The sequence below is a fragment of the Fundulus heteroclitus genome, unplaced genomic scaffold, assembly GCF_011125445.2.
Source record: "Fundulus heteroclitus isolate FHET01 unplaced genomic scaffold, MU-UCD_Fhet_4.1 scaffold_38, whole genome shotgun sequence".
Taxonomy (NCBI): Eukaryota; Metazoa; Chordata; class Actinopteri; order Cyprinodontiformes; family Fundulidae; genus Fundulus; species Fundulus heteroclitus.
The window spans coordinates 1,146,821-1,160,814 of NW_023396792.1; the positions used below are offsets into that span (position 1 = coordinate 1,146,821).

The following is a 13,994-nucleotide window of genomic DNA, read 5'->3' on the forward strand; positions in this document are numbered from 1 at the left end:
TGTTCGCATGGTGACATACCGGGTAAACGTACTGAACACAGTGCGCCTGTCAACATTCCCACCTAGGCTTAGAGAGCTCCAAGCATGACTTCCTTCTAGCTGTTTACGGTTAAACTTGAAATCAATCATAACCCTTGGCAGATTTAGGTTTAAAGTACTTTATTTTCAATTTTACCCGTGGTGGCTAGTGATATTTTTTTAGGCGCGAGAGATTGGAGATAACCACACGAGAAGAAAACTCAACTTCAACATAAATCCGTCAACGGTCACTTTACTGCTGCTGGATTTTTAAGTCTGGGTGGTCCGGTCCAGGTTTCTTTATCTGCTTTTTTTCCCTGCAATGATTGCCTCATCAAATTATATATTTTTTTAAATAAATGACAGATTTTTCTTTTATTGTTCTTTGTTATTGTAATCTAACATTTCCATTTTGCATTTGCATGTTTGAGTGACATTATTGCCTGCACACTTAAGCTACCAGGGGTGTGACTTTGATTGACAGGTATCATTAATTAATCTGATTGGATGAAGAATGACACAAAAAGTCCTGATTGACTACGATCAGAGATCAGAGAATGGTGCCCCGGGGACAGTCTTTATGTACCCAGATAGAGACCAGCATAAAGTCACTTTAAAGCCAAAAGGTTACAAGCATATTTGACCAGCAAACCATGGCATTGAAAGATAAAAATTGGGAGGTCTACAAAAAGAATAACCCTAAATAAATCCAAAAAGGAATAGGAAAGTTAAAAAATCAAAAGTCAGACCTATTTTATGTAAGAACATATTTGATCATTACTATTTTTTTGGAATTCATCTTTACAGTGTTGACACTTTTTTCCCCCTGCAATTTTGACAGGGAGCACCAAATCACCCTCTATTGACAAGCCACCACTAAATTTTTTAACATCTTTCTTCTGACAGGAAAAAATGTCAATGTTTTGGAGTGTGCCAGCTAGAATCCTGACTTTAATCTAATAATGAATTTGCTGATGACGCGAATGATTAGGATATTGGCATGGAGCTCTTTCAAACACAAAGACCTGAAGCTCGTCACCCAATAGAAATCATTAAAACACAAGTGAAGATATGCACAATGCTGCTCAACGATTAAAAGGTTTATATTGCTGTAGTGCCTATAAAGACTTTATCAATGACTTTGAAGAAGGATATACATAATTTTCAAGATGCAATTTACAAAAAATATATGAAGAACAAATCTCCACTGGTCATTTAGGCTCATTATCTGTTATCAATTGTGTACTTGTATCATGTTTGGTTTAAGTACACCAAAAAACATGGTTTGGTACATATTCAGCCTTTAAAGCCATAGTTTGTTGTGTCTTCATTACGCTTCAATCAAAAAAAAAAAAAGTTTTAAATGTGATTTTTTTTTTATATACAGTATACCTTTGTCAGCAGTAAAAATATATCTTTTTGAATTTCTCCAGTCACATTGTTTCAGGTGAGTAATTCAGTTAAGTGTAGCACAAGCTACATGTTTTATTGATGCTGAAAAATGTGTACGCTGATATAAAGTTTTGCTTCAGAAAACCGTGTTTTTTTTCCCGCTGCAGTTACATGAGGATACTTAATGTTCTCAAACAGCAGTGCTAAGTGATTGATGGGAGGTCCTCTGTTTAGTTGTGGAGTCACTTTTGCACAGCAGAACATTACATTTCTGTCTTAATTCAGCACAAAAACACAACATGCGTACCAAAATGACTGAGCTGAACGAGATATTCCCAGCACAAATAAATATACCATTACATGGCTAAAACCTATTTATATCAGCAGGACTTGTGCAAGAAATGTCACTGGTATGAATGTTTATCTATTAAACCAATCAAAGGTAAAGCTTTCATTAAATAATGATTCAGCATTCCCTCCTACAATTCAACATTGTAGCATATGCAGCCTGATCAGTAGTTAGCCAGGCTGCAATAGAATATTTAGACATTTTGGAAGATTTTCTGCCACTGTACGATAGCATACTGTGTACTTTGGTAATGTGTACCACTGCATTTGAGTGTCACTCAAATGTCACAGCAGTGACCCAATAGTAATATTACTTAATCCCATCCTTCCATATGCAGATGTTCTGCCTGCACTGTACAAGATTCTCTCCGCTCTGGATGCTGAATGCTTGGAGCCATTTGATCCACTCTGACTTACTTTCTGATTATTTTGGTCAATAATTATTACACCACTTGAGGGTGCTTATAATGCTGGTAATTTATATCTCCAGGCCATCATCCGTGTAAAAGAAAATGAATTTTTGGGGGTGATGTTTCAGTAAATCTAAAGTATACCATCCTGATACAGTAGCAGATTAAGAGGTGTACTTAATACACATGAGAAAACCTAATATTCTCTAAAATACGTTTAATATTTTTCATGTTTAGTCTCTTGTAAGACAAGAGACTACAAAATGTACATGAAAATATAAGAACTAGTGTAACAAAAAGGTTTAGTACATATTTTGCATATTAAACTGATGCTATTTGAACATTTGTCTCATCAGCTCCTGCAATTCTGAGATTGGTAAAAGACATTACTCTGAATCCTTTTCGTATGAATACACACATCAGCAGCCTGGTCCTGCAGCGCCTGCTTCACAAGAACACACTTGAGGGCAACAGGGGTTCAGGTAAAGCATGGGTAATACATGCAAATATTGATATGGTAATTAAAGATGCTGTTTATACACTGAACACTTTGCTTATGGCTAATACAAGGCAACAGAGAATATATTTTAGGTGTACTCAGTGACCAAGATACAGATCGTTTTAGATTATTTATGTTACAAAATGTAAATAGCCAATCAAAAGATGGCTTATGATAGCACACTCACCGTCATCATAGTCTTCCTCATCCTCTGAAGTGTTGTTGATATAGTCAGAGCTGGAGTCATCATCCAGACTGTCAACTTCACCGTGAAAGCCTGCTTGATTATGGGCGTTATGGTCCTCGCTCTCACGGGGGTCACGCTCAGGCGTGGTCGGTGTCACTGGCCGCTGATTCTCAAGCTGAGAGTCAACGTCTTGGTTGCTATACTGCTTCATATCGACATCTGCATCTACGTCCTCTGGATGACGGCAGCCCACATCTTGAGGCTTGGGAGAGGAGTATTGGGGTTTGCAGGAAGGAGGAAGGGGTTTTGGATTGTGAGACTCTTTGTGGTAACGTAGTGGGCGTTGCCGCACTGGCAGGCCTTTCAGATCACATGACTCTGCAGAACGAGGGGCGGGACAGGAGGCAGGGCCGGGACCAGACATGCTGTTTCCACCACTTGTCCCAGGCCTCTTCCTTTGGGCCATGATTGGCGGCCTACAAGCCATGCATTGTTAATGGTTTGAACCTATGAGATTGAAAAACACAAAGAGACACAGCCGGGGTAATGTCAAATTCTGTTAATGCAGAGTTAATTCAGCAACCTAAAAGCAAAAATACTAATTAGTAGCATTCCATAGAGATAATTATTAAAACAAATAAAAAAATAAACAATGTGTTATCTTTACTAGAAAATTAATCCATCATTTATTTACTTTTTCCTACATTTTCCACATTACCAATGTCAGAGCATCTGAAATATTCCTGTAAACTAAGCATAGTCCTCTCTTCTGCCTGACACACACACATTTTGAGCAACATCCTGAGCTGATTTAGCAAAATTCTGAATTATAATCCCCAGTAGTAAGCTCTATGTGTCACCAAGTTTAAGCTTTATAAAAGAAAACAGCAAGCACGGAGCCTCTACAAGCTTTCAATATCTTCTATACAACCTTGCTCTTTTGTTATCGAATGGAATAAATTGGCTTTTCAATTAAGTTTAGACAGTTCGAAGCGTTCACCTCTATTTTTGGGGACTTTATAAATTTCAGGTATCAAAAGAAAAGAAAATTAAAACTGCTGAAACTCTAATGAACTATCATTTAATTCCTCATTCCCTCCAAAACGTGTTGAATGCAGTGTACAGGCACCATCATTTGGGAATCATAGTTCTTTTCCAAGACAAATTTATATGTGTTGGATAATAATTATTATTGATTATATGTAGTATTACACTGACCAGCTTAATTTCTTTCTTAATATGAAAGACTTTGAATAAAGACAATAAAGACAGCAATCATCTTCAAATCCAAACAAATTTCCTCCTTTGAAATGTGTCATTATATTGATATTAGTTTGATTACCTTCCCATAACAAGCATAGAAAGTTCAGTATGCATTTACATTTCACTCAACTCCATCTGCTTTGTGAGTTTTCTCTCTCTCTCTCTTTCTGTGTTGTGTCATTAGGTTGCCATTAACAGCTGCCCTCAGATTGAAGCGGTTAATTAGATCAGCCCAACATGCCAGGAATCGCATGTCTAAAACAGACGTAAGAGTGCACGCTGGCGCCCATCGATGCTGTTTGAAGGTTCTCATAAAACACATGCAACGAGTTCCGGCCCACAATATACGGCTTCCTGATCACACAGACACATGAGCACACCTGATGAAATAAAGCAACATGTAACACATTTAAAAACGTCTCACTTAACCCTTTTCAATCTCTCCCCGTGCAGAATAAGTAAAAGAATAACCTAATTCGTTTAACGTCTGGGTCATAATGCACTGACTGTATGTCTTACCTTTAGCCGGGATGTGATACACAATAGGTCTGGGATTTGCTGTAATACCAGCACCGCTGCTTTTCCTCCCTCATGTTTCTTCTCGCTCCTCCCATCCCCCCCCCCTCTCTAGCTCCCGCACAGCATGCATCTCTCTGACTCCACCCTCTCTTTATCCTCATACTCCAAACCGGCTCCATCAGTGAAGAACCCAGCCCCGCCCAGAACGACTCCCTAAAGCTCAGAGTCAGGATTGGTAACTAGGGGTAACTGCATCCTCTGGGGAGCGATAACCTTTGACATCCTCTTTGTGGGTCTCTTGGGTTTGAAAAAGCAAGCTTCTACCGGCACAGTGTTACAGGCTGTTGCTCTCTTCAGGAGGCACACAACACACTTACATTTGTTTTTCGCCTCTTTTATATAATCGAGGAAATCCTGAACGTCCTTAACCAGGTGGATTTTCCCAAATCCGCTTTGTTTAAGATGCATTTGAGATTTTCACAGTGGTAAATATATTTGCATGTATTCATGAATAAACTGTAATACCATCAAAGCAAGACATGTAGGGGATCTGTCCTGCTGGTTTATTAATATTATGACAGATTTAGAAGGAATTACTGTGTGATTTACATCTATGGTTACAGACAGGATGTAAATTCCTCTTTATGATTTTAAAGCTTCTTCACAAAATAAGCCACATCCTCTGGTTTAAATACTTTTGACGTTTTGTTGCAATTTTCTACCCTACTTTGGCTCTCAAGCTCACACTCCCAGCATTTCTTGCATTCAAATTGAGTTTGCATATCGTAGATCAGTGCAGAAACTTAAATATTATGCCTAAGGCAGCTTGGGATTAGATCCATGAAAAATTGCTGAACAGCTTTAATAAACAACTAGAAACTTATGAGTTTTCTTTTTGTTCCAGAACTAGATACACAACCAGATCCTTTGCTCTCGTTGCCTACAGCTCAAAGCACAACATTTTTCTGATACTCGGAGAGTTGCTTCTTCGGTTTTAAAATAAAAGCACGCATGCTACATATGGTTTCCTCTCTTCTTTCTCTTTTTCTGACAAGCTGAAAACAAAATGCGAGATGAAGAGATAATTTCACAGGAACAACAGCAACTAGTTTCATTCTCAGTTTATTCTGAGATCAGCGACAGAAAAATAATTAGGTGTTTTGTCTTTCTTTCTCAATCCTACTTCAATGTCATTCACACTAATTACTATATTTCCTCCTGTTGGCATGTGAAAATAAACTGATTCACAATGATGACACAATCAAAAGGAGGTGTTTAGCAGCACAATCGGAGCAAGAAGTCAAATATGTTTTAGTTTCTTAAATGGGATGAAAAACTTCCCAACCACCTTTCTCACATTGGATTACTTGTTTCATTGCTGCTGCAGGCCCCAATAAAATGCTTTTGAAAGCACATAAATATTACACATGAACATGTTTTTGTTGTTTTTTTATGAATGCTATTATTAACTTCAGTCATCAACCTTTAGATACAAATTCATCAGAATCCAAGTCTCTCTCTCTCTGATAGATGATAGGAGATGGTGGATTTCTCTCAGCCCATATTTTCAAAGTGACATTTTTGTCGGAGAGTATTATCACAGCTTGGCTGTTTTAAAATTTTGAGAGCAACACCAATTCTGATCAGCTTTTCCTTTCAGCAAACTAGGATTTATAGTGTGTAAAATGCTCACGCTTCATAGAAAACAAAGAAGAATTAAAAGTTACCCCTGGCCAAATGCCGTGCTAATTGAAGTGGGCAATGAATGTAAAACAAAAGAAAAAAGCCCGCTGTTTATAGCACAGTGATCCAATGAGCTCTCTGTGGCTGTACACTAAGGAAAATCCCTGTCTAAATGTGATCTTTATGTGATTGCGCTTTTTTCTAAAGATCATTTATGCAACATTTTACTGCAAAGAAGGGGATTAAAATGCTTACATCTTACATGGTTGCAAACATAAATTCAAAAACACTCAAACATGTCTTGGGTCATGGGAAAAAGTAATGGCTGGAAAAAAAGAAAAAGAAATGGTGGTTTACGAGTACACATACTGCACACACTACACACACACACACACACACACACACACATATTGTTAAGTAAACAGACAAAAAATAGCAAGAAAAAAAATCTATAAATGATAAGCAGACTCCCTGCTTTGTGCCTGATGTTTACAGGTGTGCTTTCCAGGCTCCTCGGAAACTGAATAATATTGGATTGGCAAGAAAGAAATCAGAGACCAAGGGAAAAGAAAATCAACATCCAGCTGCTTCTATCTCTATACTCCTGTTCCTACTTATTTTAAGTATCTGTCTACACTACAAACACTGATATGTTAGCACTCATGCAAGCCTCTACCTTCATCAACAAAAAGGGTTTGGAAGCCACACAATCATATGCACAAAGAGGCAGCTTTGCCCTGAGATTCACTTGTGTGTTTCCTGCTGCCGCCAGGGAGCACTTGCTGGGTCCCTGTTCATATCCACAAGAAAATGCATTAGCAGATGTTCAATAAAGCTTTGAATTACCTTTACATGCTCCACTTTTTTTTTTTTTTTTGCAAACACACATCTTATATGTGCATACACGTGTGCTTATTTGCATATTTCTGCGTTGCGCGTGTGCGCGAGCTTAAGAAGCTGGGTCGAGAAGCAGACAGAGGAGAAGCAATTCGGGAGCAGCAGATGGCTCAGTTAGAGTGCGGGCCTCGGGAATACTGATGTCTCTCTGCCTGGAATATTAAGCCATGACCTCTGATCACACCACTGAAAGACAGTCAGCCTTGGACAACAGACAGCCAAAGCAGAGTAAATGAAAGAAGGAATAAGAGGGGGTGAATATTAAGTACAAAACTCTTCATAAGTCTTGCTAAATGCGGCTCAACACACTTTCTCCCTTTTCACGATTCATTCCTATCATATTTTCCAGCAACTTATTGCAGAGGTTATTAGATTATTAAGAGACAGTAATCAAAATTTCTGCTGGAAAATAGTGTGTTTCCATTCGATGCTTCCTTTTCATAATGAATAACATTGAAAAGGTGTAGTTAGCTTTCCATTATAATATGAAACTGTAGATATACAAAATGTCATGTCTGGCCCTGTTGGCTGAGACGACCCTCTGACTTTTCCCTTGCAACTTAGTAATCAGGATCATTACTTGCATCTGTACCAAGTGTGAGTAAATGTCAAGCATTTTTTCCATGCCTTGCCAAGTTCCTGACCAAGTTTTCGGATTTCCTGGATTTCTCTGTCTCGCCTTGCCGTCGTCCGACGCCTCATTGGCTTTCTGTTTTTTGGACACAACCTAAACACTTTTCACAACCATGAACCTTACCAAACCCTTTGAATCTGTCTGCCTTTCAGCTTTCAAGCCTGTCTCACGGACCTGCCTTTAGCCTCAGACCTGTCTGCCTGGCCCCTCTCATCCTCCACAGGTTTTTCCTGCCTGTATCAAAGTTTTCTTAATGATAAAAAACCTTTTAAAGCGCAAAATCGTGTCTGGTATGACTCTCAGGTTCTCGTTCATTCTGGTCATTACACAAAATTCCTAAAAAAAACGTCATTAAACTAAAGTGTTTATTGTGTGTAAATGGTTAATTATTATTTTCATCCTCTGAAAAAAATTCAATCAGTAACCAAATTAGGTATTTGAAGATGTTTTGGTTGAAACACAATAAAATTGTGTTTAGCATCAACGTCTATGGATTAAAAGATGGACCAGCAGGTTCCTTTTTTTTTTTTTTTTTTTTACTTTGGTGCTAAAGATCAGTTCTGCAGCATCATGACTGAGTTTCAGCCAACCATCTAGCCACAAACGTTTAAACTTTTATGTTCAATCTAATTTTTTTCCATTGATCTTTCTGACATTTACTCTTTACTCATTCTCTTTCATTCTGTGTTTTCTTAGATCTTTACAGATAATCTAGGTCTCCAAACATCACAACATTTACTCAGCTGCTGCCATTGCAAAACAGAAAAAGCATCCTAATATTTGTGTTTTAAGCAAAGGCTGCTATAATTATAAAATAAACTTCCTCGTATGCATGTTTAAGACTGTTCAGGGATTTGAACAGATTTTTCACAAAGCTGATGGTGAATTTTTCCATCTCAGACTGTTTAAACATTTAATATGAGGTGAACATTTTTACTTCATATGCAGACAATTGACATACTTGCAAAATTTTGGCAGAAAATCTTAAAAATAAAAAGCAAGCTTATGAATATATTTATATGAATATAAGTCTCCAATGAAAGAATGGTTTGAAAACAACCTTTGATAGAAACTGTAATAATTGTTGATAAATCAGACATTTTGTAAGAACATGATTGATGGAGGAATGACTCAATAGACTCAATAGGCCCTTTTCCATTACACCTGAAAAGCTGCTTGCTTTTGAAATGCCTGGTGCTTTCAAAAGCCCAGCAGGCCTTTCCATATTGGGGAGTCCAGAGAAGTGGCAGGATATGGACATAGACATTATATAGGCAGACACCCGTGGACTGGCGCTGCTGACTGGAGCTGGCGTTTCACCGCATGAGAGACCCTCGGATGGGTCTCTCATGCGCCCCCAGTGCATTTATTTGTACCGAGGAAGCTGTTTTGCCCAACTAAAATGAATCATAACTCCCTGAATTTTTACCTGATTTTCACTCAGTTTGGGTAGAAGAGACCCATTCAATATGGCGGCGACGCAGAATGCGCTCCAGCCCCATAATGAGGCATCTAAGTATGTAATGTCTATGGGGTATGGATACAGCTTCTCAGTCTGCCTTTTGTCTGTTTGACCTATGGTGTCTTCCTGCCACCACCTGCTGTACTGGAGTCGTAGTGCAATTTTCCTTACAACTTCCCCATTCGTCATTGGACTGATTTACATAAACGACTTAAACTAAAAAGCCCTAGGCTTTGGTTTTCCCTGTGAAACCAAAGCCTGGGGCTTTAAATTCTGAATCTTGCAATGGAAAAGGGGCTAATCTAGACAACTAGAAGTTATTACACTGAACTCCTCCCCGATATAAACCGTTTTTAAAGGCATAAAAAAGGAAAAGGGGTAACAATGAGCTAATCATTTTACAGTTTCAAGTTTAACAGATACATCTTTGAGTAATATAATCTGAATCTTTTATAGAAATCAAATTACATCGTCAAATCTAAATGGTTCCCTCAATTTCCCAAATGCCAGGCAGTAAATTTGTTATATTTGCATCATTAAATGCAGATTTTTAAAATATATCTTTTAGTGCTTTGCTAGTAAAAGGTTTAACCCTATTTGGTCTTCAGAACTGCCCTATTTTTTCTACAGCAACAGTTCAGTCTGGTGTTGGGAGAAAAACAAATCCTCAGGTCTGTCAGCTGAACATCCATGATGAGAGTCTCCTGTTCTACTGCGAGCATCTCTCCATACATTAGATGCAATGAATCGCTATTTGAACTGCTGCTGGTTTTCTATCATCTCAGACCACGATGACAGATTATTATGAATAAAAGTCCCAGCAGATCAATAATGATCCCAGCCCTTCAGGAACCAAGAACCATACCATGTTCAAAATATCTTCAATCTCCTTTATTCTCCATTCTGATGCTTGCTTTTTACTTCAACTCTTCTTCATCACGTCCAGCTGCTTAAACCCATGTATTTGTTGTCAGGTGATTTGCTATTGCTACATGAAATTGAACAGATGTACCTAACAGTGAGTGTATATAGTGCATTGTTTGATATATTTTTCAATGAAGTGAAAATGACTGCATGGTGATTGTCTGTTTAAAAGCAAAAATATTTAAATTCTGTTGGAAGGATCTTTCTGATGGAAAAGATAAACTGAGAAAGAAGGGAACCTTTCTAACTGGGGGATTGGCCAGAAAGCCAAAATGGCCATCTGTAATTTTCTTACCCTCAAAATGGCTTTGCACAGCTGCAATAAATATGCAGCGTAGCATGTTGATCTTTTTGTTCTAGTAAAGTAGTTATGTAATTGAATCTAGGGACACATCCAAGCGGAACACTGAGCCTCTGACTTTTGAGGCACCAATCATGATAAAATCCTGTGATCCATGAAATAACCGCTGCTGCCATTCATCCGACATCTTTGCCAGGGTCAACGAATCTTGTAAACATTAAGCGGCAGTATGAAACTGCGCTGCCACCTCTTACACTTCATTTAACATATGTAGATAAACTGGGAATCAAAACCTAAGGGAGTAATAAAACAAGCAAATGAGGACCAGAAGTATTAGAGAGAGTCAGAGCGATATTTTTTTTTTCCCTCTATGGCCTCATAAATATTCATTATTTGTTCTCTTCACAGTCTCCCACTCACTTCAAGATGACAACAAGGGATACATGTGGGAGCCCGAAAGGAGGGACGGGGGAGACTTGGTGAACAGCAGGAGTAGCACTGAACCACAGAACGTTTTCTCCGCCACTCAGCCGGCCAACAACCGTTTTCACTGCATAACGCCGAAGACACACCCTCCTCCTTCACCCTTGACTGTTACCATGGCGATCCTTTGTTTCCTACTTCAGTGTCAAGGAGGACTGATTCAGCCAGGCATCAAAAAGCCCAATGCACAGAATAAAATGCATTTACATGCATTTATTCGCTGTGCTAATAAAACATATCTTTGTGGAGTTTCCAAACACAATATTAGGCAACAGTTTTTTTTTTTTACAGCCAACTGTGTTGAGTAAACAATTTCTGTTACAACTAATGAAAGCAGACAGAATCTACCAGATGGGCGTTTTCCTTTATGGGTGGTCTAGCGTCACACTACCAAGTGTCACAGCTGTAACAAAACATCCACAATGCCAACATTAGAAGTCACTAAGATGTAAAAGAGAAAATTAATTTGAAGAGTAAGAAAATGTATCAATGGGTTATAGGTGTTCAATTACAGTCCTTGAAGGGTGATGTCCTGACTATTCTAGATCTGTCCCTGCTCCAACAGAACTGACTGAAATGGTTGAACCGCCCCATCAGCATGTCATTTAGTTAAATCAGGTTTGAGTAAACAGAAAAAAATACATATATTGAAAAGAAATGCAAAAAAACTCTCCATTGTCAAACTTTCTGGCTGACCCAGAATGTTTGGAAGCATTGAAAAGTCATGTGGCATAACAGATGCAACCTCGACCCACACCTCATATGTTGCAAATTTGCATCTAAGAATGTTATAGCAACAATTCAATAATACTGTAAATTAATCTCCCACTAAACTATGCAGACACTCCATCTGCAATTATATTCACCTCAGCATGCTGAATGCTTTGAGGGGCTTGTGTGACATCAGACTTGTCATTGTATCTTTAATTCTGCTAATATTTTTTGGGACCACTGTGGTGCACACAGACAGAGCATTAAACTGTCTTCCTTTGCTGGTCATGTGATCAGTTAATCTTTACACACACAAAAAATAATGATGCAGATAAAAGAAACAACGCCTTCCTCAGTAATTATGCAGTGGGTCATTGTAAAATTTGCATCCTTCATCCCAAAACACAATGGGCCACATTTATCAAAAACTGTTGTGAATCTAGGTGCAGTGAAGCTCATAAGATTGGTCACCGGCCAATCCCATCAGTGTCATAGCTGGAAATAACTGTAATTTAAATATTACATTCCCTCTTTTAATCATAATTTTGGTTACACTCGAAAGATGATAAGGATTGTAAAACCCGTAGAGGTTGAGCCCAATCTATATTTGTGTAAAATTAATAAATAAATAGACTGACATACATTGCCTACACTATATTATCAGTATATAAATACATTTAAACTCATACAAGCAACTTTTTTTTTATCAAATGTCACCATGATCTTATTCAAAACACAATTAATAACTTTCTTGGACCTTTTTCACCATATTGATTTTATGAATTAATAACATAACATTTCACCAAAAAGAGTACTCACTTGTACAACTCTCAGTTTTAAAAATTCAATGAACAACTAAAACAATCTGTTTTGTTAGTAACTAATACAACATGATGTTTCATTGTGAGACTATTCTACTGAACTATTTTACTGAAAAAGTATTTTTTTAATCAATAACACGGTCAAGCTGACTGTCCAGTACCACAGACAGCAGCACCTCAGAAATCAGCTTCACAAAGAACATTCCTGATATCCACTTTGTGCCCTAATCTGTACAAAACATTTCAATACATTTTCTAATCCCATTTAGTAAGAAACAGTACTGTCTTCGTTTACTTAAATGTCTTCTTCAGTTGCTTTTGAGTTTTAATGCCGGATGTATGCTTTGTTTCCAAAGAGGTCTAGATAAATACTGTATTGCTTTTTTCCCCCTAGAACAACTTGATTTTATTATATCACAGCATTTCGATTGAGGCCAGTTTTGTCACGGTCCAAAAACTGTAAACACTGTAGGTGTTTACAGTTTTTGGACTTCTTTTGGCCTCTTTTTCTTTCTTGTGTGTTGTCTAGTCACTGCCATTAATTAATGCATTTGTGGATTCGGTTCGTCAGTTCCTTCTTGTGTTCCATGTACTTTTTGTATTTTTTAAGTTAGATTTTTTTCCTGTGTTTTTCTTTACACAGTTCCTGTTTATTACATTCTTCCCCTCAGCTCCTGTCTTCATTACTATGCCCTGTTCCCACCTGCAGCCCATTTCTCCCCAGCTTCAGTTTATGGAGTTACTGTTTTATTAGTTCTTTGTTGGTCTCTTCTGTTGATCTCATGCTCCCAGTTGCCCTTTCTGACACCTTAAGGTTTGCTTCTCTGCCCTGCTCTGCGTTAGTGCTCCTTGTGCGTGTTTTTTAATTTCCTCCTCAATAAGCTAGTGCCTATCTCCAGCGGTCAGTGGGCAAAAGGCGGGGTACCCCCACAGTGATATATCTCCTGAAATCACATGATGCCAAACATAAACTACTAATTCATTGAAAGAGCTTTGTTTTCCCAAACATAAGCTTGAAAAAAGACAGGTTGTCACGAAAATTACAAAAACCTTAAAAAAAAAAAAACGTGACAGGATTTTGCTGTTTCATTAAATGCATTTTTTTTTTATTTTAGCTTTGGACCCATGTCAAACAAGAGTTTAGATATGCCACCTTAATGGCAAGACAAGAAACTTTGAGAAAGCAACTTGAGATTGCAGAAAGGACATGGTTGCATCTGCAGCACAGTAGTAAGATAAGATAGGCTTTATTGATCTCACATTGGAGAAATTTACATGTCAGTGAGTTAGTGTCCTTCAGTCTACTGCTGCTAAAGGATAGAGTTTAGTGAAGCCAATGATTTCCTGAGGATATATAAGGCTGCCATCTGTGTATTTTTAGGTAATGTTTCTAAGTACTGCATACAAAATAATGTAACAGCCCCATAACTTCACCAATAGCC

The 13,994-nt window shown here is 38.0% G+C and overlaps 1 protein-coding gene across 3 annotated transcripts in view; it reads right to left on the bottom strand.

Annotated features, from left to right (window-relative positions):
- Positions 1–13,994, bottom strand: part of apba2b (amyloid beta (A4) precursor protein-binding, family A, member 2b) — a 67,048-nt gene that overhangs the window by 27,369 nt on the left and 25,685 nt on the right. For 2 of the 3 annotated variants that reach the window (XM_012850712.3, XM_012850714.3), the window contains exon 2: positions 2,855–3,361. In XM_012850712.3, the coding sequence (XP_012706166.2) occupies positions 2,855–3,341 (487 nt within the window). In that variant the 5' untranslated portion in view covers positions 3,342–3,361. Of the gene's footprint in view, positions 1–2,854; positions 3,362–4,636; positions 4,738–13,994 lie in introns of those variants that run through there. The other variant, XM_021309583.2, reaches the window with a different exon arrangement.